This window comes from Lepidochelys kempii, chromosome 11, assembly GCF_965140285.1.
Source record: "Lepidochelys kempii isolate rLepKem1 chromosome 11, rLepKem1.hap1, whole genome shotgun sequence".
NCBI lineage: Eukaryota > Metazoa > Chordata > Testudines > Cheloniidae > Lepidochelys > Lepidochelys kempii.
In genome coordinates this window covers 51119618-51146861 of record NC_136390.1, presented here as the reverse complement: position 1 = coordinate 51146861, position 27244 = coordinate 51119618, and the positions used below count along the sequence as shown (strand labels likewise).

The 27244-nt window shown below is 40.2% G+C and overlaps 1 protein-coding gene across 2 annotated transcripts in view; it reads right to left on the bottom strand.

The window, feature by feature from the left end:
• Window positions 1-27244, bottom strand: part of GULP1 (GULP PTB domain containing engulfment adaptor 1) — a 134520-nt gene that overhangs the window by 95710 nt on the left and 11566 nt on the right. For both annotated transcript variants that reach the window (XM_073306130.1, XM_073306131.1), the window contains exons 2-3: window positions 22586-22681; window positions 21749-21810 (exon numbers count right to left, since the gene is read on the bottom strand). In XM_073306130.1, the coding sequence (XP_073162231.1) occupies window positions 21749-21810; window positions 22586-22640 (117 nt within the window). In that variant the 5' untranslated portion in view covers window positions 22641-22681. The remainder of the gene's footprint in view (window positions 1-21748; window positions 21811-22585; window positions 22682-27244) is intronic.

Genomic DNA, 27244 nt, shown 5'->3' with positions numbered 1-27244 from the left:
CTAATTTGATATCAGATTTGGTTGATAGTGTTGATGTAATATTTTATAAAAGTGATTCTGCTTCTCAATAAATGGTTTATTTTCAGGTATTAGAGAGGTAAAATTAATTTAGTCTAAGTCATTACAGTGGGGACTCACATTTTTAATTAAATGTGAAATAAGGAAGAGGCTTACTATTGTAAAATGCTTTATATAATAAATGCTGTCTTTCAAATGAAAACATTCTAGAAAATACATAGAGAGGATTGGTCTTGTGCTGAATACACTGGACTGGGACTCTAGAGAGCTGGGTTAAATTGTGAGCTCTGCAACCAACTTTCTCCATGACCTTGGGCAAGTTATTGCCTGAATTCATCACCTGTAAAATTCAGGACAATAATACTTCCCGGTCCCCACACTTTGTCTTGTTACTTATATAATGAATTCTTGAAGGCAATGACTGAGTCTCATTATGTTTATTATTAGTTCTATTATTTGTATTATGTTAGCACCTAGATTCTCAGCCCAGTTGTGGCAGGCACTGTTCAAACACAAAAGAGAAAGATGGTCCCAACCCCAAATAGCTTACAATCTAAGTAAGCTTTTATAATTGCAATAAATTACTTATAGTGCCCAACACAATGGGGTTTTGATCTCATTTAATGGCTGGTGCTAAAATAGAAACAACAACATCGGGCCACATTCCTGGCCCATGTGTGGCCCATCTGTGCTGTTCCAACAGCAGTGCTAGCAAGTGCAAGTATCATAACTGATAGAGCCAAACTAGTGTGTAATGCCTCTCATCCCTCTTTCTACAAAGGCTCAAAACTGAAAGAAACAGGAAAAAGTCATTAATAATGGGGATCCCCAGTAACTTAAAAGAAAAAATTGCAAGAGCATGAGAGCCAAAACGGCCTATACAGGGGGAAAAAGGTGTCCAGAGCTGGGAGATTAGACTGATCACGTCCTGAAACCAAGACCACTCACAGAATCATAGAAATGTAGTGTTGAAAGAGATCTTGAGAGATCATCTAGTCCATCTTACTGCTCTGAGGTAGAATTAATACATAATGATCTAAGCAATTGCTAGTAAGTTTGACCATCAAAGCTAAATAAACAGCAGATGGGAAAACATGATAGCAAAGAGCTCATTTCCAGATGTGCATGGTTTAGTAGCAGAGAAGGTTGGACTGCAGAACTCCGGGAGTGGAGATATTTGGAGAAGGAGAAAAGAAGCTATTTAATAAGCTTCATCAAGTGATGAGGTAGTGCATGGAAATGTTGTGATCCTCAGTGAAGCATAGGTGTTTTGAACCTTAAACGTAAATCAGATTGCCAGGTTGTCTGCTTTTAAAAGAGGGATTATGCCTCACGTTTAAAATTTGATTGACAAGTTTTTAATTCTTAATTGTGAGCTGAGAGTGCATCTACACTGCAAAAATAAAACAAAATAAAAAAACCCCATAGCAGCAAGTATCAGAGTGCAGGTCAATTAACTTGGGCTCTTGCTATGGGGCTAAAAATAGCAGTATAGACATTCGGGCTTCGGTCAGAGCCCAGGCTCTGAAACTCAGTGAGGAGGAAGGGTCTCGGAGCCTGGGCTCTCAACCCGAGCTCAAACTTCTACACTGTTATTTTTAGCCCTGTAGTGTGAGCCTGTTCAGACTGAATAGGGTGACCACCTTTTCAAAAGGCAAAAGTGGGACAGATGCAGGAACCCCACCCTCTCTGTGGCCCCGCCCCTACTCCTCCAGCCCTGGACTGGAACTTGAACTCTGCATTTCCAGACTATCCTGCCCAATTTGGGACACATGGTTATCCTAAGCCCAAGACAGCTGACCCGGGCTCTGAGACTCACTGCTGAGGGTCTGATTTTGGAGTGTAGGCATATTGGGAGGGAAGAACTCAAATGTGGACAACACGTAGTGGAAGTCATCATTATACAAATAAATAAAAATAGTTGCAATCTCTGATCATCCTTTTCAGAATGATTATCATTCTGGTGTCTTAATCAGCCTTAATTTTATTTGCTCTAACTGTAGCCTTGAACACAATTAGTGACAGCAGAGTAATGAGTTGGTATTTGAGATGCTTTTGTATTTGCCCTTTGAAAGTTGTAATTCTGTCATTAAGATACGTCTACATTTTTTGCAGAGGTTCAACTGTTATATATCAAATAGTTGCAGTAATTCCTCAAGACCCTATCCTAGTGCATGTTGGATATGCAGTCCTGTCTTAAGGAAAGCTATTGTTCTGTAGTATCAATGAGATTCCAGCCATAATACTGTAATTGATTGTTGACAAGATTTGCATTCCCTCCTACAGTGTCTTAACTGAAATTGTAACTAGCTTAACTACTTATCTCTTTTCTATCTCAGATTTTAGATACTCTGAATGTGCATATATGCTGATTATTAGAGTTATAATCAGATATATGCCACAGGGATGTTTCTACGCAGTGCCTCAAATTGTCTGTCTATAACAGTGCAACATTCATTCACACATTTATCATCTGACTAAATAATCCTATTCTACTACCAGTTATCTTATCTTTAGTGATATTAAAGCAACATTAACAAACTGAAAAGTAATCCTGCTAGGATGCAGGCAATGAACTCGACTTGGTTTCCTTCAAGATTTTGTGTCGGGCAAATATTAGATACTTCAAATGAAGGTGTAAAACTGCTGTAACAGACATTTATACAATACTATGCCTATGGGAATAGTTTCTTAGTGGCCTGCTTATGTCCTGAAACACAAATAGTGAGATTCCTTTTAAATCCTAACCCCAATTCCCTGATACAAGCGCAAAATGCAGCCTGGAGTGTGGGGCCAGGGCTGTAAGCCACCTTTGTGCTCTCTTTGTGCTTGAGTCACTCAAGAAGAGGCTCCTGACAGCAGCAGCAAAATGGGGGATTCAGCCTCTGTGACTGGCTAGTGAATGTAACTCTCTGGTAAAGATGGTTTTCACTGGTCACTGAGAGGAGCTAGTGATCTGTCCAACAGTTTCCTTCTGAGGATGATATTCTACATGAGGACAGACAGTTCAGTAAGTGTGAAATGGATTTTTCCAAAATGGCTGACTATATTTTTCATGTTGTTTTGACTGGTGGTTAGTGGGATTCCTGTAGTTTTGTTTTTGTTGGTAAACAGATTAGGTTTTTCTGGTTGTTGCTCAGCAGTTGCTGCTGCTCCTGTTCAAGAAGCGATTTTTTTTTTTTTATGTAGAAACATTATAGTTATTTTTTCTAGCTTTTTATAGGAGAGGAAGGGAGGATAGTTTGCTAATTTTACAGAGTGAAGAAAAACAGTCAATGAGAAAAAGGGAATGGTAGTTCCCAGTTCCTGTTGCCTGACAGATTATGGAAAGGTTTTGACAAGGTACAAATACCGTATCCATATAATAGCTGTGGTTCCAATTCTCATTGAAACAAAGGCCACTTACATCACCCTGGCAGTGTACAGTATACAAACACAGATTAGTTTCGAGTTGAGTTTAAATGAGAATCGGGCCGTGTATGTTTATAGAACACTCAGATAATCTAAAACCTCTCGCTGGATTGTGCAGCATGTTAGTTGAAATAGTTGCCATGTAACTATCTGAGGCCTGTGGCAGACAGGAGGTTAAAGCCTTGTTTAAAGCAGCCTCACATTGCTGCAGCTGCTGCTTGTGATTTCAGGGGGAACTGCAACCTGAGGTTTGAGTGGCCTACAATTCAGCAGACAATCTAATTGTGCAACAAGAATTCCTGGAGGGGAATGTCAATGAGCCTAATTGGTTGCTTAGAGCTGGTTCAGGAGCGATGGAGGAATATATACCAGCAAGGGGGAAGGAACAGAAAGGGACACTAAGAGAACTATACAAATCTCTATTCACTGGACTTCAGGGAACAACCCCCTTTTCACGTAGACTTCTCTTTATTTTGTTTGTCTCTATCTGCAACAGGCCTTATTATTCTGTGTGGCGAAATCCCTGTGGTTTAGTTTTCTTCGATCTGGAACAAATAGCCACATCTCTGAGTAGCCATCACACATCTTGTTCCAAGCAAGTAATTTGGGATCTAGTCCTCTCAAGTGCTGAGGGAATTCCCAGGGGATGCAGAGTACCCTCAACCCCCACTGAAATCAATGGAAGTTGAGGATACTTAACACCTCAGCAGATCCCTCTACTGCATATATCAGATGTAGTGTACAAATTTAAATTACTTCTAATGGGTAAGAAAATGTGATTTTTAAAAGCTTTAACAGTGCTGCTATTCATTTTCCTTTTTAATGTGAGTCTTCCCAGTTAGATTCATTTTCTCATGCATAAGAACTAAACTTAGTGCTCACGTCAGTTTAATGTAATAAACTCTGGAGACACCAAATTGAATACTATCATACTTAGGTCCCTGCTGAAGTTTTGACAACCACAATACATATCAGGAGGACCATAGCAAGCAACCCTACTTTATCGGTTTGAAAATTCCATTTAATTTTTTTAAAAACTTGTGTGCTTCAGTAAAAAGTCATTTTCCTGACAATATGATTTCCCACTGCAAGCAATTACATTTGCAGTATAGAAAGTAAATAAAAATCATGGTGGGTAGGAACATTGCTACCTCTTGCACATGGACTATCTAATACCCATGTGATAAAATGCAGGGACATGTGATTGCAGGACCACATAAACAGAATGCAAAACATGGCAGTGCAATTTATCTAGTAGGCTGACCAGACGTCCCGATAAATTCGGGACTGTCCTGATATTTAGTTAAAAGAAAAGGAGTACTTGTGGCACCTTAGAGACTAACCAATTTATTTGAACATAAGCTTCCATGAGCTACAGCTCACTTCATTGGATGCATACTGTGGAAAATACAGAAGATGTTCTTATACATACAAACCATGAAAAAATGGGTGTTTACCACGACAAAAGGTTTTCTCTCCCCTCACCCCACTCTCCTGTTGGTAATAGCTTATCTAAAGTGATCACTCTCCTTACGATGTGTATGATAATCAAATTGGGCCATTTCCAGCACAAATCCAAGTTTTTCTCCCCACCCTCCCCACCAAATCCACTCTCCTGTTGGTAATAGCTTATCTAAAGTGATCACTCTCCTTACAATGTGTATGATAATCAAGGTGGGCCATTTCCAGCACAAATCCAGGGTTTAACAAGAACGTCTGAGGAAGGGGGTGGGGGTAGGAAAAAAAACAGGGGAAATAGGTTATCTTGCATAATGACTTAGCCATTCCCAGTCTCCATTCAAGCCTAAGTTAATTGTATCCAATTTGCAAATGAATTCCAATTCAACAGTCTCTCGCTGGAGTCTGGTTTAGAAGTTTTTCTGTTGTACTATCGCAACTTTCATGTCTGTATTCACGTGACCAGAGAGATTGAAGTGTTCTCCGACTGGTTTATGAATGTTATAATTCTTGACATCTGATTTGTGTCCATTTATTCTTTTACGTAGAAACTGTCCAGTTTGACCAATGTACATGGCAGAGGGGCATTGCTGGCACATGATGGCATATATCACATTGGTAGATGTGCAGGTGAACGAACCTCTGATAGTGTGGCTGATGTTATTAGGCCCTGTGATGGTGTCCCCTGAATAGATATGTGGGCACAGTTGGCAACGGGCTTTGTTGCAAGGATAGGTTCCTGGGTTAGTGGTTCTGTTGTGTGGTATGTGGTTGCTGGTGAGTATTCGCTTCAGGTTGGGGGGCTGTCTGTAGGCAAGGACTGGCCTGTCTCCCAAGATTTGTGAGAGTGTTAGGTCATCCTTTGTCTCTCACAAACCTTGGGAGACAGGCCAGTCCTTGCCTACAGACAAACCATAAACCAGTCGGAGAACACTTCAATCTCTCTGGTCATGCGATTACAGACGTTAAAGTTGCGATATTAAAACAGAAAAACTTCAAAACCAGACTCCAGCGAGAGACTGTTGAATTGGAATTCATTTGCAAATTGGATACAATTAGCTTAGGCTTGAATAGAGACTGGGAGTGGCTAAGTCATTATGCAAGGTAACCTATTTCCCCTTGTTTTTTCCTACCCCCCCTTCCTCAGACTTTCTTGTTAAACCCTGGATTTGTGCTGGAAATGGCCCACCTTGATTATCATACACATTGTAAGGAGATTGATCACTTTAGATAAGTTATTACCAGCAGGAGAGTGGGGTGGGGGGAGAGAAAACCTTTTGTAGTGGTAAACACCCATTTTTTCACGGTTTGTATGTATATGAACATCTTCTGTATTTTCCACAGTATGCATCCAATGAAGTGAGCTATAGCTCACGAAAGCTTATGCTCAAATAAATTGGTTAGTCTCTAAGGTGCCACAAGTACTCCTTTTCTTTTTGCGAATACAGACTAACACGACTGTTACTCTGAAACCTCTGATATTTCGTTGTTTGTTCCGTGTCCCGACCGATGTACAGTTGGGATGCCATTTGTCCCGATATTTTGCTTCGGCGGCACTCCGGCTTTTTTTGGTGGTTTTTTTTTGCTTGGGGCGGCAAAAAACCTAGACCCGGCCCTGTGGCTGCTCCCCCATGTGTCCCATTATTTTGTTCTTGTCATTTGGTCACCCTATTATCTAGCAACTTCATAATTTCTTATTCTGTCCACCCAAAAACTGAGGCTCCACTCCCCAAAGGACTACTTCCAAGCATATAAAGCTCTGAGTAGCTTCAAACACAGCATGTCCCCCCGTTTTCTTCAGAAAAGTGAAAAAGCTTTCTTAAGCAGTATTATATTCTGATATGTTGTTCTGTAGCTTGAAGACTAAAGGCCTGATTCTCTAACTGCCTTGCACTCTGTGTAGTCATTTGCATCGGTGTAGAAAGAACATAAAATGCTTAAGGACACCTTCTGTTCATTCACTTTTATACAGTTAGTAACAACTACACAAGGTGCAAGGCAGTTGGAGAATCAGACCCAAAGTGTTCATATGCTGTGTCTTCTGCCATTTGTGTATCAATCCTTTGCTTTATGTACTTGTCGTAATATAGCATAGGCATTTGCATTGCATCAGTTATTCAGCCTGGGCCAATTCCTAACTCCCTTCACAAAGCCCTATTGAACTGAGCTTTGCACAAGGGTTCTGTGTGGTGGAAGGGCTGGTTGCGGAGCACCAGATCTCCACATAAGACGTTTCACCAGTGGAGTCACATCTTCGTTAATCTATTTGTCCCTCTCCCAATTATATAGCACTCAGTGGATATAGTAACCCACTTGAATAAATTCTGGCTTGCCCTACTTGTGTGGGAAAACTATCCTGTTCTGCTGTCTTTTGGGCCTTATATATTTCTCTAACGATTGGACAGGGTCTGGCGCATTGTGTAGAATAGAATGTTACTACACTGGAGTATCTGGTTATTGGTATTTGCATTTTCCCAAAAGCTTTCTGGCCTCCAAAAGTCATTTATAGAACTGAAATAAGGCAACATGAAATCTTCTCATAGTATTTCCACCATTCATGAATTGAATGCCAATGAAAAGAACAGGTGTCTCATTATTTTGGGTCACAAATAGCTTCTTGAGTGAAAAACAAACAAAAACACAAGAAATGCAAACATTAGAACCTGCACATGCCCCTAGAGTAAATCTGAATTTTGGGGTAAAGACAGTTAAGCAGGACAGATAGTTTACGAAGAATTTGGCATCCATAAATATAACAAGCTGAACTAAAAGAAAAGCAGATTAGGGCCTACCCATCATTTACTGTGCATCTAAATAATAAAAGAAACACCCGTAAAATATTTTTCAGTTGACAAATATGGTGTCATTACAATCTAATTAAACACAGCTGATTCCTATAGGAGTTCACTAAAAAGAGAGAAATGTAAATGTAATGCAAGTTATATATATAAAAATATTTAATATACCTTATTGTGTTCTGGGGAAAAAACATTGTTTTAAACAATTCCAATATTGATATGCAGCATAGCTATTTTGTTCCTTATAAACTTTTTTTTAAAAAGTCATGCTGGAAAACATGTGTTGAGGTTACAGGGACAAACCATCCCGATGTGCAGAAAGAATTGTAAATATGGCAGGCGACCAGCTTGGCTTAACAGTGAAATCCTTGCTGATCTTAAACACAAAAAAGCAGCTTACAAGAAGTGGCAGATTGGACAAATGACCAGGGAAGATTGGACCAGGACCAGCGAATGCATTGCTCGGGCATGCAGGAGTGAAATCAGGAAGGCCAAATCACACCTGGAGTTGCAGCTTGCTAGAGATGTTAAGAGTAACAAGAAGGGTTTCTTCAGGTATGTTAGCAACAAGAAGAAAGTCAAGGAAAGTGTGGGCCCCTTACTGAATGAGGGAGGCAACCTAGTGACAGAGGATGTGGAAAAAGCTAAAGTACTCAATGCTTTTTTTGCCTCTATCTTCACAAACAAGGTCAGCTCCCAGACTACTGCACTGGGCAGCACAGCATGGGGAGGAGGTGACCAGCCCTCTGTGGAGAAAGAAGTGGTTCGGGACTATTTAGAAAAACTGGACGAGCACAAGTCCATGGGGCCGGATGTGCTGCATCCGAGAGTGCTAAAGGAGTTGGTGGATGTGATTGCAGAGCCATTGGCCATTATCTTTGAAAACTCATGGTGATCAGGGGAGGTCCCGGACGACTGGAAAAAGGCTAATGTAGTGCCCATATTTAAAAAGGGGGAGGGGGAGGATCCTGGGAACTACAGGCCAGTCAGCCTCACCTCAGTCCCTGGAAAAATCATGTAGCAGGTCTTCAAGGAATCAATTCTGAAGCACTTAGAGGAGAGGAAAGTGATCAGGAACAGTCAGCATGGATTCAGCTAGGGCAAGTCATGCCTGACTAACCTAATTGCCTTCTATGACAAGATAACTGGCTCTGTGGATGAGGGGAAAGCAGTGGATTTGGTGTTCCTTGACTTTAGCAAAGCTTTTGACACGGTCTCCCACAGTATTCTTGCCAGCAAGTTAAAGACATATGGGCTGGATGAATGGACTATAAAGTGGATAGAAAGCTGGCTAGATTGTCGGGCTCAACGGGTAGTTATCAATGGCTCCATGTCTAGTAGGCAGCCGGTATCAAGCGGAGTGCCCCAAGGGTCGGCCCTCGGGCTGGTTTTGTTCAATATCTTCGTTAATGATCTGGAGGATGGTGTGGATTGCACCCTCAGCAAGTTTGCAGATGACACTAAACTGGGAGGAGAGCTAGATACGCTGGAGGATAGGGATACGATACAGAGGGCCCTAGACAAATTAGAGGATTGGGCCAAAAGAAATCTAATGGGTTCAACAAGGACAAGTGCAGAGTCCTGCACTTAGGATGGAAGAATCCCATGCACTGCTACAGACTAGGGACTGAATGGCTCGGCAGCAGTTCTGCAGAAAAGGACCTAGGGGTTACAGTGGACGAGAAGCTGAAAATGAGTCAACAGTGTGCCGTTGTTGCCAAGAAGGCCAATGGCATTTTGGGATGTATAAGTAGGGGCATTGCCAGCAGATCGAGGGACATGATCGTTCCCCTCTATTTGACATTGGTGAGGCCTCATCTGGAGTACTGTGTCCAGTTTTGGGCCCCACACTACAAGAAGGATGTGGAAAAATTGGAAAACATCCAGTGGAGGGCAACAAAAATGATTAGGGGACTGGAACACTTGACTTATGAGGAGAGGCTGAGGGAACTGGGATTGTTTAGTCTGCAGAAGAGAAGAATGAGGGGGGATTTGATAGCTGCTTTCAACTATCTGAAAGGGGGTTCCAAAGAGGATGGCTCTAGACTGTTCTCAGTGGTAGCAGATGACAGAACGAGGAGTAATGGTCTCAATTTGCAGTGGGGAAGGTTTAGGTTGGATATTAGGAAAAACTTTTTCACGAGGAGGGTGGTGAAACACTGGAATGCGTTACCTAGGGAGGTGGTGGAATCTTCTTCCTTGGAAGTTTTCAAGGCTCGTCTTGACAAAGCCCTGGCTGGGATGATTTAGTTGGGGATTGGTCCTGCTTTGAGCAGCGGGTTGGACTAGATGACCTCCTGAGGTCCCTTCCAACCCTGACATTCTATGATTCTATGAAACTACTTTCAGGTGAATAGAAATTTTAAAGGGTATTTTCCGATGGCTTTAAATTATAGCTTTGACAGCTAGATTCATTTTTTCCCCCTTATAAATACTGCACTAAATCATTAGTTCGGTAAACTGTGGTCAGTTTTACAGACAACAATATTATTGTAGTACTATATTTAAGTATTTGCATGAATGGTTAGTTGACAAATAACCCCAGCAATGTTCAGATAGCACTACCACTATATAATGGTGTCAATGTCAAAATACATATTTATGTAATGAATATAAATTTGGGTCCTGCTCCGACAAGCTGCCCAACACAGGTGGACGTCTGAGCCTGCAAAGATCCTTTCTGACTTCAGTGAGGCTCTGCCTGGGTGCAGAACATGGCCTACATGGCACTCCTTGCAGGTTTTTTGGGGGGTAAGATTATAAAAAGATTGCAAGGAGCTAAATGGTACCTGTGTGGCCCCAAAGGCCTTTCAGCTCCCAAGGGTCCTCTATAGGAGCAGCTCAGTAGCCTACAGGATCAATCCTTAAATTTGTTCCTTTCCTGCCCCTCCAGGTTTTCAGCAACATTCCTTCATCTTTCTACCATCTTCCATTTCTATTCCTTATCACTGCAGTCTAAAGGTGTTTTCCCATCTTTCTACTCTTGCTATGTTTATGCCAGTCAAAAGTATATTAGGATATAAAAAAGTCTTTGTGATGTTATGGTCTACATGGCCATAATATGCATGAAGCCCCATTCTGTGCCAGCAGCTATATATATATTTTATTCAGCTGCTGAAGACCCAGTCACGAATGATATTTAAATGAACCAATTTCATGGAGCTTCAGAAAAAAACTTCCCGCTGAACAGCAGGAAAGACATTTTCAGCAATCTGTTTGTTTGTTCATCTTGTAATATGAAGTACATACATAAGATTCAATTCCTTATTACGCCACCACTTATTTCTGCTTCCCAAACTTTTAGTTGTTCAAAGCTCTACCACATACAGCTCCTTGCTCAGGGCTATAACTCTGAGCACATCACCCCCAACCTTTGAGGACTTTGTTGACTCTCATAAATTATTTTCAATTCCAGCTTTAAAAACCCCTTACCTAAAATTATTTGTGGACCTTACTTTTTTGTGTCATCTTATACCTCCAGCTCGCTTGCACCTTATTTGATTCTTAAGCCAAAGGTCATCTTATTGATCCTACTTCCAACTCAGTTACTATGACTGGCAAATCTTTTAGTTATCTAACTAATGTACTCTTATATGGATCAACATTAAGTCTTTAGCTTATTGATTTTTCCTATAAATGACTTTTATCACTTGGGTTTATTTTACATTAGCTTAAAATATTAAGAACTATTTTCTTTCCTCCCTCAAATTTATTTACTTTATAGTCAATTTTTCTCATTAAGTATTTTCAGATAATCCTGTGGAGAAGATTAAACAATTGTGTTTCACTAGTTTAATTCAATAGAGAAATAAGGACAGTATAAACAGTGTGCAGACTCACAGGCAGGAGAAGTGCCACAGGGTGGAAGAATCCAAAGAGTAGTTGGTATACCATTAACCCGGTAGAAGCATGTTCCAGCCCCCAGAGAAGTCAGTGGGAGTTTTGTCACTAACTTCAATGGGACAGGATCTGACATAAAGGCCCTTCAAAATTGCTATATAAAGATTCAACAAATGCCTGTTTTTAAACTTCAAGTTATATCTCTGGAAATATCTCCTTTGATATAGTGTATAATGTCAAAGTATGTTAATGTAAACTTGCTGCAGGAAGAGGGATATTGCCACAATGGGAAAATTTCCACTTGTCTTCTCTGTAAATAATTTTTATTACACTGACTTTGTTATTGCACAAAACGTCAGAGCATGTTGGATTATCATCTCAATGTATGCTTGTCCTATAAAATAATTTTCTCAAAACAAATGGAGCTAACTGCTTCAGTCAAGAACAATGAGATACACAAACATGGAAGACCTAGCTACATGTATACAGCTGCTCTCACTGTTTTCTGGCAGCTTATGTATACTAGGTTATATTCTGTTTGCTCTCTCTCTCTCTCTCTCCACACACACACACACATTATATAGTAATATACATATAAATACTATACATATATGATGTTTCTATCTATCTATCTAGAGAGAAAAATTGGTAAGGTCAAGTCCTTCTCTGGAATATACAGCTTATACCTTTTATTTGCATTTCAGATCTCTGTTTTATATTCTGTACCTGATCCCTACAGAAAAATCCTATTAATTGGTATTGTGAAGGGACCAAGTGCAGAATATGAAAGAGATATACGTAGCAAATGAGAGATTTGTTGGGTGGATTGAATATCTGAATTTGCCTTTTAATTGTTATTTCTAATGTGTGTTAGTTACAGTTCATGTAGCCAATATTCTGATTCTGTCACTTACACCTATATATATATTGCCTTATTGGAATTAAAGCTATATATAAAGCTTAATTCCAATAAGGCAATAATTCACTAATGTAACTGAGATCAGAATCAGGCAAAGATATTTGACCAATGTTGCTTTTATTTTATCTTTTTTTTTTTAAGCAAGGGACAGGAATGCACATTTGGATAAATGAGCAAATTGTATGCCATAACATTTCATTCAAACCAGCACTGAACAAACTTTAGAACAAACTAACTGAATACTGTTGAAAGTCAGAGTTGTGGCTATGCCTTGATGGCACATTGGCCACCTATTTATTAAAACTACATTCAGTTGATGGCACATTAGCTTAGTTACAGATCAAGTTCCAGGTATAGGAGTATTTGCTCAAAGTTTGGGTTTCAGAAATTAGAAGTAGCTAAGTGTTTTCTCTTTATTTCAATTATTTATCATATATGAATTATCTTATGAAAGTATATCTTTGCCAAATCTTTTGCACATATTTCCCTGGATGCCTGTAACTAGTACAACAGTAGTACTCTGATGTGGGCATTGATATTATAAACTTGGCATTGATATTATAAACTTAGCCTGCAGATATCTTAAAAAGGAAGTAGGAATACAAAATCTTTGAAGTTTAATCTCCATAGCGGCATATATGAAATATGGTCCAAATTATCCAAAGATTGTGGGTGAGCTGAAACGAATGCACATATAAGGCAAACATTTGTACACATACACTAGCCAGTAGCCACATACCTATTAAGGTATGCAAGCTACCCTGACTTGTGCACATGCATTGTACATTTGTGTGTATGCTTGACTGGCACACACAGTGTGCATGTGGTTTTGAATTTGGAAGCCTCCATTCATAGGTGCTATATTCTGTACATATTATTTATATTACTGCACCATAATCTCTTAATTATTGACAGGACAGTTTACCAGCAGAGAGGGTCAGAATATTACCAGAATATCAGGGTTGGAAGGGACCTCAGGAGGTCATCTAGTCCAACTCCTGCTCAAAGCAGGACCAATCCCCAATTTTTGCCCCAGATCCCTAAATGGCCCCCCTCAAGGATTGAAATCACAACCCTGGGTTTAGCAGGCCAATGCTCAAACCACTGAGCTATCCCTCAGTTTTGTGGTTAAAAGAATGGACTGACACTCAGGAGATCTGGGTTCAATTCTTGGCTCTGCTGCAGCTTTCCTGAGTAACGTTGGGCAAGTCATTGAGGACCAGGTTTTCAAAAGAGCTTGGTACCGTAAAGCTCCCATGTAAGGACCTAATAAGTGGCCAGATTTTCAGAAGTGCTCAGCATCCACCCACTTCCACTGAGAACAATGAGAGAAATGGGAAGTGTTGGGATCTGAGAACTTTGGAAAATCTGGCCCATTTAGCTGCCTCCGTGACAGGTGAGTTCCTTTGAAAATCTCGCTCCTTAATCCCTCTGTACTTCAGTTCCCCTCCTTTCTCCCACCCTCTGTTTTCTTGTTATTCAAATGTTTGATCCCTCAAAACACAACTGCACAGGCAGACTCTCCCGGCCCTCTGAAGTCACAGAGGGTTTTTCCATGCAGTTCTCTTTGGAGATCTAAAGTTCAAGATTCTCTGGGGGAAGGAAATGTCTCTTACTATGTGTTTGTTCTATCTGGCACAATGGAACCCAAAGCTAGGGATCCTAATATAATACAATAACTATGGATCTACATTTTCTTGCACTAATTTTAATTTTCTGCCCTGTCTATTATTTAATTTTTCTTTCAATACTGAGTTTATTGTGTGTTTAAACATTTGCTACATTAATATGAAGATATCTAGAATATTTTGGTATTATTTAATGAAAATTATTTGAAACAATGTTAATATAATTATTTTAATATGATTATCTTCTTTTCCTATGTCTCATTATATGTCCTGTTATGTTCTCCCTTTCTCTTTCATTAGTTTCTTACTTCTGATATTTTGGAGCTCTCTTCAGAATGTCTCACTATACCTAACATTTACCTTCTAATCTTTATTATTTTATTTTACCGTGTCTTGTCATTTCCGGCATTCTTTACATTTAGTTTTCTTGAAAATGGTATACAATTTCCCTTTGCATTGTCTCATTTATTTTTACCTGCCCAAGACCATAGTCATTCCAGACTCTGTCATTTGCCTCCTTTGTTTGTGATATATTTATTACAATTTTAGAATTATTCCTCATGCTAATATCAGTCATCATGGGGCTACCCTCATCCAATGGCACCCTAATTTATAATAGGCATAAATAGGAATTCCAGAGGAAAGCGTCATTAACAGAAAGAGGAACTGAGATAAATGTATCGGCTTAAAAGGAAAATCACGACGGAAAAAAGGAAATAAACCAAGGGCGTTCAGAATCTGACAGACCTATAAGGCAGAAGGCTATAAGAGAATAAGGCCTTGTCGACTCTCGAAAGCTACCTAGGCACAGCTATACTAGGAAATCCTCCTAATGGAGATGGCAGCTTATTTGGGCAAGAGTATTTGCAGGTATAGTTTCTTCCAGTGTTCTGAGTGAAATAAACTATACCAGAAAAAGCACTTTTTTTGCCAATTTATAACTGTGTCTATACCAGGACTTTTCCCAGCATTGCTATATTGGTTAGGGGTGTGATTTTTTTCACCCTCCTAACCAACATAGCTCTTCTGGCAAAACTTTTGAGCTTAGTCCAGGACTAACATATGATGGAGAAAGTGTTATCAGATAAAAATGAATCAGTTTAGACTGCAATGAATAAAGTTTGTGTGTTATGGCCAGGATTGACACCACATAACTTTCTCAGGCAATATTTTGTTGCTAGATATGTAATTGTAATGCATTTGGTGCTTGTTACATATCTAGCCTGTATTATAGATTTCTAATTCCAAACTGCACATTTAGTAATGGGGATGAAATATCCCTGATGGCATGTTGTGTAGGGATATGTGTACTGTCTGGAATGTTTTCAAATGATTGATTGTCAAAGGTAGGGTAGCACAGATGGGTCACAACAACTTTTTCTGGAAGGTTATTATTATTATTTTAAATGACAAGTATGAACTTGGGTGAGAATCAACAAATTCATCCATAGCTCAAACTTGAAGTTTTAAGTGGTGGAAAGAAAATAAGCCTGAAACTGATTTGAAAACATGGTTGCCTCATACATCACCAAGCCATTATCAGTCTTTGGGCAGTACATTCCCGTGAGTTTAGTGTGGCATGTATAGTAAAGTATGACAATAATAGCCTCCAGCCGCAGCGTAATCCCAAAACCATCTTCTTACCATGATGCCAGCCACCAGCACTAATATTGGACCCATGTGGCAGATCCAATAAAAAGCACAAACGTGTGTGCATGCCCCCTATGGAAATATGAAAGAAGTCAGCGAATAGCCAAATGATTACATATGAAATATGGAAAAACAATATAATGTACTACCGAAGTGACACTGTAGAGTTATTGCTGCTTTGGGAAGAAATAACTTGCTATTGGCAGAACACATACCTTAGTTCAGTAGGGGAAGATTATGGAGAGAGAGCAATCTTTCCATAACTAAAGGTGCAACCAGAGTCTGTTATAAAACTCTATTTTAATCACCCTAATCATTTTGTCTTGGAAAATGTGTTGAACCTGAAAACGCCCAGAATTACCTTTAAGGCAAAGGAGAATTTTTCTCAAAAGTTTGAAGACAATTCATCAATCTGTTTTTTAATTACAAGGCACTATGAGAATTACATCAATGAGAAATATTTAATTTTTTTATAAAGCTTGCCTCCCTTTAGCTCAAAAATGCTTTTTATCACCCATTTAAGCTTCCAGCACAGTTACATCTTGAAAACACCCTCAGTCCTGATTCCACTGAAGTCACTGCAAGCTTTCTGTCATTGACTTCAGTGGGAGCAGGATAGGACAGTGGTGGAAACTAGCACAAAGCCCTTCTTTTGAAATAACATCTGGAGTCATTCTTATCTTTCCTGGCCGGAATCTCAAATGTTTAGGTTTATAAAAACCAAAACAAAAAGCACTTCTCTGAATTTTAAATTGAGAACAATGCAAAACGCCCTTTGGCTCTATAGTGCCAGGATTTCATCCCTAGTGGGAACAAATGAAATCATAGAACTCTGCCTTTGGAGGTAGACTCTTTAATAAATAACACATCAGTAGCGTGTGTGTGTGTGTGTGCGTGTGTTTGTGTGGGGAGTCTAGGACTTGCTGTGCTGCAGGAGTGGGTGTAGCCATTCGATTCAATAGGTGTGTGAATGAAGGACCAGGGAGGGTCAGTGAGTGCCCAGGCTTGTGGTGTTGCTGCCATCCCACTTGGGATGGAGACGGGATGGTGGGGGGTAGGGGCGGAGGAGAGGGGAGGATCAGAGAGGGCCCAGCCCTGTGGAGTTGCTGCCCAATCTGTGGGGAATAAAAGCAGGGCAGTGCTGCTGGGGGGCTGTTCCCCGTCCCACGTCTTGCTGAACTTCAGCCCTGTGGGTCACTTTGGGCCTGATGCAATTATGCTAGTGGCAGCAACAACTGGATCTGGGCCTGTCTGGGGCAGGCTAGTCACTTCCCACACCATCAATGGCAGGAACAAAACCTGAATAGCACTGCAACCTCGTGTGCCAGATCATACCACCACTTGGGTTTGTTCTGACCTGGCCTGATTTCTGTGGATGCAATTACAGCCATGGACCCCAACTAAAGTTGCCTATGCTGTGCTCTGAAGTATATTACATTGCCAATTCTTTATTAAAATATATGAAAAGGACTTTCTAAAGCAACAACAACAAAAAAAAGAAAAAGAAACTATCAATGAATCTTCTACAATTTGTACATAAAAGCTCCATTCTGCAAGGTGCTAGGCCTTTCAGCTTGCACTGAATTTGCTTTTGCTTGGCCTTTTTATATAAAAAGACCTATAGTAATGTATTGCACGTACACTGCCTTTAAAAAAAAAAAAAGTATTTCTGGTTATGTACTACCAATTTATTTTCTTCTCCATCATCTCAGAAAAAAACATTAACTTTTTGAAAAAAAATTGGGAAAAATTCTTAGTATACTCCTTTTTTTTATTCTGGAGAATTTATTTTAGTTTAGCTGATTTAAACTGAGTTATGTACTTGGATGTGATTCTATGGTATTATTTTCCATAATAAAGCTTTATTCTGTTTGACTTTTTAAGCAGTTCATCTTTATTTCTTTTCACGAAACTAATTACCTTATCCAATCATTCCCATGAGAAATAGTGTCACGGTATCGTTCTTTGTCAGTGTTCAAATGCAGGAGAAGATAGGATACGCAATACTGTAGAATTCTCAATGGGGTACTATTTATGTGGCCAGTAAGCACTTTCTAAAAACTATTGATCCCAGTCTCAGGAACTTCATAAATGCTTCGTAAGCTTGTTCCATTATTTTGCACAATATATTCAATTGGTTGGATACACTTTTTAGTATTATAGAGTTACAAAATTGGAGTGCTACAAAAAGTAATGATGGACTTATGTATGTATGTCCTTAATCTTAAAAGCTAAGAAAAATATTGGAAGCCAAGAAAATGTAATGAAAATGACACTTTAAAGTTGGGATTGAAAAGACAGATCCTTAACTGGTGTAAACTTGCACAGCTCATTGGCCTCAGTGGATCTATGCCGATTTACACCAGCTGAGGATCTGGATTTCAGTCTTTCTGTTTCAGCCAGGAAAATTATTGCCATTGGTGGGGAGCCAAATGTTTCAAATATTAGAGCTGGATATTGGGTTTTATATTCATATTGTAAATAAATAACAGCCTGTTTTTGTAATCCATGTAAAAAGCTCATCCTGAGTAAAATAATAATTCTTTACCATTAGAAATCATACTACTGCTACACTATAGCATCATACATTTATACTTAATGTAATTAATTTAATTCTGGGGCTATTATTTTGAAATATAGGCTTATAAATAGAGGAATCAATATAGTAGTTTCAAACTCAGGCACTCTCGCTGACTGATCCGTTACAAGCGGTATTCCATTTTTATAGATTTTTGCTCCCTAAATCTTACAATATTGTTTTCAAAATACAAGATAATAGCATGACTGGCACCTGAATTGATAGCAATGCTGACTGCTGAGAAACAACTGGTCTTTGCAAGACTAAAGCGAAATTTTGAAAGATTCTATTTAATGAGCTTGTGATTATTGCTGTGGTGCTTCTAGCAAAGCATGTGCAGAGGCTTGTTTATGATTAAGGCTATGTTTTAGTCACGGGTATTTTTAGTAAAAAAGTCATAGCCACGTCACGGGCCATAAACAAAAATTCACGGGCCAGTGACCTGTCCATGACTTTTACTAAAAATACCCGCTGTGACTAAAACTCGGGCAGGGGACCATGGGTGCGCTGGGGAGGGAGGTCCAGGGGCATCACTGGTGCTGGGGGAGGTGGTCCGGGACCCTACTGATGCTGGGGGGTGGTGATCCATGGTGCAGTGCGCAGCCCGGGACCCCCGCTGGTGCTGGTGGGAGGAGTTGGGCCGTGACACAGCACGCGGCCCGGAGTCTGTGCTGGAGGGGCGGGTGGTGGGGCTGTCAGTGGCTTCTGACCCGGTTCCACGTCCCTGCAGCACCTAGGTGGCAGAGGCAGGGGCCAGGGCAGGGGCACAAGCACCTGCCGCAGCTCCTATTGGCCGGGAGCTTCAGCCAGTGGGAGCTGCAGAGGGGGCATGCCAGTGGGAGCCGGGGAGCCTCCCACCCCAGGTAAGTGCCCCTCCCCGCTCCCTGCACCACCCAACCCCCTACCGCTAGCCCCTGCCCACACACTCAAACTGCTGCTGCTGGCCCAGGGGCTGAGCCAGCACCAGCGGATACAGAAGTCACAGAGGTCACGGATTCCATGACCTTCGTGACAGACTCGCAGCCTCATTTATGATATATCAGCCAAACATTTTATACCAATGTGCTGCACTGATGGAAACCAGTTGCATGCTCTCAGCACTGGAGAAGTTACAAAGATATCCTGGTGAGTATGCTGCACAATCTGCCAATGCTCAAGGTAAGTAACAGAGAGACCCAATACAACTTAGATGTTGTGAACACATACTAAATGGTAGATATACTAGAGAATGCATTCAGCCAAATAGATATCTGCTTGGAATGACTGACCTTTACAATAAACCTGAAGATAGTCTTCCACTGAATATTATTTCCATTAACAATTGTTGATGCTGGACTGTTGTTTTTATGGGTATTACTGTGTCATCCACTGTTTCTTTGTTTCCTTCTGCATTTTGAAATACTTTCCAGAATACCTGTATCAACTCCTATCTATGAGATTCCTCTGCCTCTATACAGATGCAAGAAAGAAATCAGAGCTAGAGAAGAAAAATGAAGATGGAGGAGGTAACTTGGTCATGGACATTTATTTTATGAGATCAAAGTCCAGTTACGGTTTTGCTCTTGACACATGGATGAAACAATGATTCCACCAAATATCTATGACAGGAAGACTCAGACTCCTAGACTTTAAAGTCAGAGTGGACCATTGTGATCATCTAGTCTGACCTCCTGCAAATTGTAGGCTACGGAACCTCACCCACCCACTTCTGTAATGGACCCCTAACCTGTGGCTGAGTTACTGAAGTCCTCAGATCATGGTTTAAAGATTCAAGTTACAGAGAATTCACCATTTACACTGGTTTAAACCTGCAAGTGACCCGGGCCCCATGCTGCAGAGGAAGGTGAAGAAACCCCAGAGTCTCTGCCAATCTGACCCAGGGAAAAATTCCTTCCCAAACTCAAATATGGCAATCAGTTAGACCCTGAGCAGGTAGGCAAGACCCATCAAGCAGATACTTGGGAAAGAATTATCTGTAGTAACTCAGAGCCCTTCCTATCTAGTGTCCCATCTCTAGCCATTGGGATTTTTGCTACTGGCAGTAGCTGATGGGCCACATGCCATTGTAGGCAGTCCAATCATACGATCCTCTCCATAAACATATCAAGCTCAGTCTTGAAGTCTGTTAGGTTTTATGTCCCCACTGCTCCCCTTGGAAGGCTGTTCCAGAACTTCACTCCTCTGATGGTTAGAAACCTTCGCCTAATTCGAGCCTAAACTTATTGATGGCCAGTTTATATCCATTTGTTCTTGTGTCCACATTGGTGCTTAACTTAAATAACTCCTCCTCCTTTACCCCTCTGATGTATTTATAGAGAGCACTTATATCTCCCCTCAGTTTTCTTTTGTTTAGACCAGTGGTTCTCAAACTGTGAGTTGGGACCCCAATGTGGGTCGTGACCCCATTTTAATGGGGTCGCCAGGGCCAGCACTAGACTTGCTGGGACCCAGGCTGAAGCTGAAGCCTGAGGTCCACCTCGGGCAGTGGGGCTCGGGCTGTGGCCCCTTCTCTTCCCACCCAAGGCAGTGGGGCCTGGTCTCTGCTCCCCTTCTGGGGGTCATGCAGTAACTTTGCTGTCAGAAGGGGGTCACGGTGCGATGAAGTTTGAGAACCCGTGGTTTAGACTGAACTAGCCAGACTCTTTGAGTTTCCTCTCAAAAGATAGGTTTTCCATTCCTTGGATCATCCTAGTAGCCCTTCTCTGCACCAGTGCCGTGTGTAATGGTACTAACACTTCCTGTCTCTACTGGAAATACCTTGCCTGATGCATCATAGGGCTGCATTTGCCTTTTTCATGGCCATATTACATTGATGGTTCATAGTCATCCTGTGATCAACCAGTACACCCAGGTCTTTGTCCTCTTCTGTTGCTTCCAACTGATAAGTCCCCAGCTTATAGCAAAAAATCTTGTTATCAGTCTGATGTGACAACCTTCAAAATTTGAAATCTTTGTAACAGTCTCTCATCACCTGCCTCTACAGGACAAATCAGAGGCCCAGCACACAATCAGAACAACAGGTGCTGGTCAGATGTATAGGGGATGAGGAAGGAATCCTCATCGCTAAGACCACGAGCTGGCTGAGGAACCTCTCTGATGAGCTGAAGTAGCTTGATACATTGGCAGCACTCCTTGTGAGGAGAGGAAGAGAATCCATGCAGCAGTGAATCCACCAAACAGAACTGGGTGAAATTTTTTGCCTGAAAGTTTTTCCAGCAAACAAATAAAACTAAAAAGCAGATTTGGGAACATTGAAACATTTCACAAATTCGGGTTGATTTCGCTGAACTGTTTCAGTAAAAGAAAATCAAAAAAATGGAAGCATTTTGACATTTTCAAAATTAAATGTTTCAATTTTTCTATTCAAAATGACTTTTTATTTCAAAATTTCCTTTCATTTTATTTTTAAAAATTTAAACAAAGAGGAAATTAATTGACATTTTCTTACCTTTGCATTGTAGGGAATATAATGCTTGGATAAAGCCTCAGGAGTGTGCATCCATGTTTTGTCTGCAAAAAAGCAAAACAAAAAAAATTGCACTAGATTAAATGCCTTATTGATTCTTATTGTAACTTTAAATGCATCAGTCATCCTAATTTTATTCAGATAAGTATATTTCTATCGCAGGTAATAATAAAGGGCCACATTACCACAGTATCTCAGCACCTCACAGACTTTAATAAATTTATCCCTGTGAGGTAAAGCAGTACTATTTCCCCAATTTTACAGATTGAGAAATGAGGCACAGAGAGGCTAATGGCCAGATTTGTAAAGGTACTTAGTGTCTAAAGATGCAGATGGGCACCTACTTGGATTTTCAAAAGTGCCAAGGTGCCTGACTCTCTGATGCCAAAAGATACCTATTTACATCATTAGGCACCTAAATACCTTTAAAACTCTGGCGCTAACAAACTTGTCCATAATCCCACAGAAAGTCTGTGGCAGATCAGGCACTTGAATCCAGGTTTCCCCAGTCCCAGGCTAGTACTCTACACTGGAGCATCCTTCCTCTCCAAAGTACTACCACTCTGTAGAATTGCTGTACCTTATCTCTAACCAAACAGAAAATAATCAGCAGAGTTGTTTGGTATTGGAGTTACAGCAGATACACAGTCATGTGAAAGAGCTTCCTTTTACAAGCATGAATGCAGATCCCCGCATGTCAATTTAAAATCACATACCTTGGCTGTACAAGGCTTCAGCTGCTTCTAACTAATTATAATATGTCAAAATATTATGGGAATAGTATTAGAATAATGATGACAAACTATGCTTAACACTGACCGCTAGGTAAAATTCTTGCTGGAAAATGAACGTCAAATTCGTCCCGTAACTCCATTATTTCAGGAGACAAGATAAGACCAGATAAGCGACATCAATCTAGATAAGAAACAAATTTGACTATCCAGAAAGGCTTTGTGACTTTTTAATGGTATATAATAACTTAACTTTTCATCCTGGGCATTTATGAGATTTTCCATTTTAATTACCTTTCACTGAACTTAAAATCAGATCTGAAGCCCTGATCTCTGGATTTCCTCCTCCTCCCTATAAAAGTGGTATTTCAATCCCAGGTGGTTTGCCCTTGTCTTTCTGATATTTTCTTCACCATGCAGATGTTCCAAACATTGACTGCATATTACCTTTATTCTGATGTATTATGTTGTATATCTAGAAGACTGTTTTTCTTAGATTTCTCTATTGTATTCATTTCTTCAAAAATCAATAAAAAACAATAAATCAAAAACAAAACTGTTATCTCCAATATTTCTACAGGGAAGGTTCCTGTAAAAAAATGATGTCTTAAACCATGTTAACAATTAGCTCCAGAGTTTTAAAACTTTAATCTTTCACTGGATGGCCTAAATAAAGTTGCATATTTTCCTTTAATGATCCATCTAAGAAATGTACACTATTGTCTTACTTTTCCTGCTGTGAATTTTATTATGCTTTGACAGCATGTGTTAACTGCTCAGTGAAACACATTTGCCTTTCCTTTTCTTTGTAATGACTATTTTAAAATGCCTATTTTATGTAAAACTAATCTGCTAAAGTTTCAGAAGAATAATTCTGAACACCAGAATTTTAGAAATCCACTTAAAACACGATGTAGAGGAGAAATTAAATGTTTGGCTTGGGCCATTTTTTTCAAATAACTACATGGCATTCCTGATTTTTAAAAAATTGTGATGAATTACTTTACTCTCAGTGAGTAGCGCTTACTTATACATATGACTATTCTCATTTCAGTTAGCATGAGTTATGGAAGCAGAATCTGGAACCTCATTGAATGAACCACCACAAGAGTAGCATAAGGCAAAATTCTGCCCTTGAATAAGCACATGCAATTCCCTTTGCCTTCAGTGAGTTTTCACAGATATAACTAAATAATTAACTTTTTCTGTTGATAACACACAAGGATGAATAAAATCCAGCTCATTCTCTCTGAGTTGTGCTTGCTCTTGCAGTCTTAACAGGAGTAAAAGCAGTAAAACTTATTTTTTTAACTAAACAAAGAGCTATACCTCTGAATGTGCGTAAGGAGCAGATCTGATTTGTAAGATATATATCTTTACACAAAAAGAAAAGGAGTTCTAGTGGCACCTTAGAGACTAACCAATTTATTTGAGCATAAGCATAATGCATAGCTCACGAAAGCTTATGCTCAAATAAATTGTTTAGTCTCTAAGGTGCCACTAGAACTCCTTTTCTTTTTGCGAATACAGACTAACACGGCTGTTACTCTGAAACCTATTTTTACACAGTCACTTTCATAACAAAATCACCACTCAATGGAAGGTGTGTGTATAAAAAAAAACTGAATCTGTCCTGTAGCATACAAAGCAGTATTCTTTGAAAGTGAAGCTCTTGCATGAAAGAACAAGATTTAGCTACTTGTTCCTTAAAGTGGTATAATTTAATATTTGATATTTTACAGTATCTATAAATGCGCTTTTGGCTATGGTTGAGGAGCACACAGCATATCAGGGGGGTAAGGCGGGGAGAGAGGAAGTGTATGCAACAGTGACCTTTCTGCTCCCCTGATCCTGGGTTTGCTGTGTGCTGGGCTAATCTCTCAGCATAATTTCTGAGCTGAAGACTTCTCTACATTAAATCAGCTGTCAATGGCCCTGATGTGATGTGTTGTTCTGGGATCACCAGGATGTAATGAAATTTTTTTAAATTAATAATCAATACAGTTGGAAGACAAAAAATAAAGGATAAAGCGTCATAACCAAGATTAATTTGGTTTTATATATTATATATTTTTTTAAAGAATCATAGTTTTAAAAATCAGTACACTATTTAGAGGGAGATGAGGGAAAAGTGGGTTTGCCAGGTAGCAGGAAGGTCCAAATTAAGAGAGAGAGGTCAGATGAGTGTGTCTATATTGTAATCACTTGGTGTAATTACAGCTCAGTCTGATACAGCTTTAATCTAGCTAGCTCAGGTACCGGAGCAGTGAAGCTGTGGCAGTTCATGAGTAATTACTCGTGGAGCTAGCCCACACCAAACCCACCATGAGTAATTACTCGTGGAGCTAGCCCACACCAAAGCTCACAATGCCAGAGCTTCACTGCTCTGGACTTGTAGCTAAATAGATTAAAACTAGCTCAGATATGTCATAATGAGCTGTAATCACACTCCACGATTACAGTACAGACAAGACATACTGAGAACTGGACTTCTCCCTGTTCTTTAAATGAGTGCAGTTCCAAAGCAGTGCACAATTACACAGGACAACCTACCTTGAAATGTGAATTTAAAATATTAATGAAAATGTTTTAATGGTTCTGCATTTCTTATGACTGTAAAATTTCCACTGACTTCAGTGGGATACCATCAGATGTCTATGTATATAAGAAGAAAAGGAGTACTTGTGGCACCTTAGAGACTAACCAATTTATCTGAGCATGAGCTTTTGTGAGCTCCAGCTCACTTCATTGGATGCATGCACTTTAACTCACCCATGTGGACACTGCAGGACACTAAAAGGTTCCTAGTTCGCATTACCGTAGTTCTCTTCAAACAGGACTATATTTACATGAGGTAGGAACCTTTTAGTTTGTGCTCGCAGTGTCCACACAGGGGAGTGACAGCACAGCACTTTGGTGTAATACTCCTATTCACAACCCCATAGTCCAAACTGTAGACATGCCCTTAGACATGCCCTTAGTTAGCAAGTAGCAGCTCGTGAACACACAAGAGGGACATTGGAGCATTAGCTGTAAACCTTACACTAGCATTGGAATCCCATTAGCATGGGGCTGCTTGTGGCTGCAGGTTGACAGCACTGTTTGCATCATAAAGCAAGGCCATGCTTAGGCAAAATTCACATAAATGGTGAAGATATACTGAAAAGTCACAAGAAATATCTCCTAACCCAGGGGTGGGCAAACTTTTTGGCCCGAGGGCCACATCTGGGTATGGAAACTGTATGGAGGGCCATGAATGGTCATGAAATTGTGGGTTGGGTGCAGGAGGGGGTGAGGGCTCCAGCTGGGGGTGCAGGATCTGGGGTGGGGCTGAGCGGTTGGGGGCACCCTGTCTGCAGGTACTGCCCCTGCAGCTCCCATTGGCCACGGTTCCCAGCCAATGGGAGCTGCAGGGGCGGCGTGCGGAGCCCCTTGGCTGCCCCTACGTGTAGGAGCCCAAGGGGGAACATGCTACTGCTTGTGGGAGCTGCGCAGAGTGGGGCAAGCCCTGGACCCCACTCCCCGGCGGGAGCTCAAGGCCCAATTAAAACATCTGGAGGGCCAGATGTGGTCCCCGGGCCATAGTTTGCCCACCCCTGTCCTAACCCTTATTTTTCCCTTGCATGCTAAGTTCTGATTTGCTTTCTGGCACTGTCTTGCAGCATCTTATTAAAATTTTGCTGTGATTTCATCTCATTTCAAGGCAACAGGAAAACAAGACCATTTTAGATATATAAAATCCAGAAAATGGCAGAGACATTGCATCAAAAAGCCACACTGAACATTATGAGAAAACAAAACAGGAATACTTAATTTAATATACAAATTCTTTCAAGAGTAAAATGCAGTTTGTTCTGCTCCCTCATTCCTTCCTGTTAAAATTAATTTTAACAGGGCTTCTTAATTTAGTACTTAATTATTCATTCTCAAATATAAAACAAAACAGAACTTTATAATGCAATCAACAAAAACAAACAGCTGATGATATATTAATTATTAATTATTATTATTGTATCACTTATATAGCACCAACGGTGTGCTAATGCTTTACAGACATATAAAACAGTAAGGCCCCAGCACAGAAGAACTTGAAACCTAAATCAAGCTAGCAAACATACACATATAATATACTGAAAGAAATTTTTAAAAAATGCTGTAGTGTACTAGGCTTGAGTTTACTGAACGGCTAAAGGCAATTTGAACTAATAAATTCATAGCTTTCAGTACCCCTGGTAGTATGAATGACTTCAGAGCAACATGAGGGCACAACACTGGGCATAACAGCCTTCTGTTTAAATGAAAAAGGAATTTGGTTACACACATTAGAGAGGAACTTGCATAATGAGGTAAGATAGAAGCCCATATATTTCTGACCACGATGAACTTCAGCCAAAGCCCATTAAAACATAAAAGTAAAATTCTACATTGAATATTTTGGGAGTGCGCAAAGACTAGGAAAAGGGAAAAGGGAAATACTGGCTGTGTAGTGGATCCCACATATATTTTTCTGCTATAAGGCAGCAGAGGGAAAGGACAACTGAGTGGTATGTACTTGGGATTGGCAATACCCCAAGCAAACAGATGCTCTGCGGCTGGGCAGGATTGGCTCCTTATGCCCTCTTCTCCTATACTGCACCAGCATTGTAAACAAGTTAAAGAAGTATGGGCTGGATGAATGAACTATAAGGTGGATAGAAAGCTGGCTAGATTGTTAGGCTCAACAAGTAGAGATCAATGGCTCCATGTC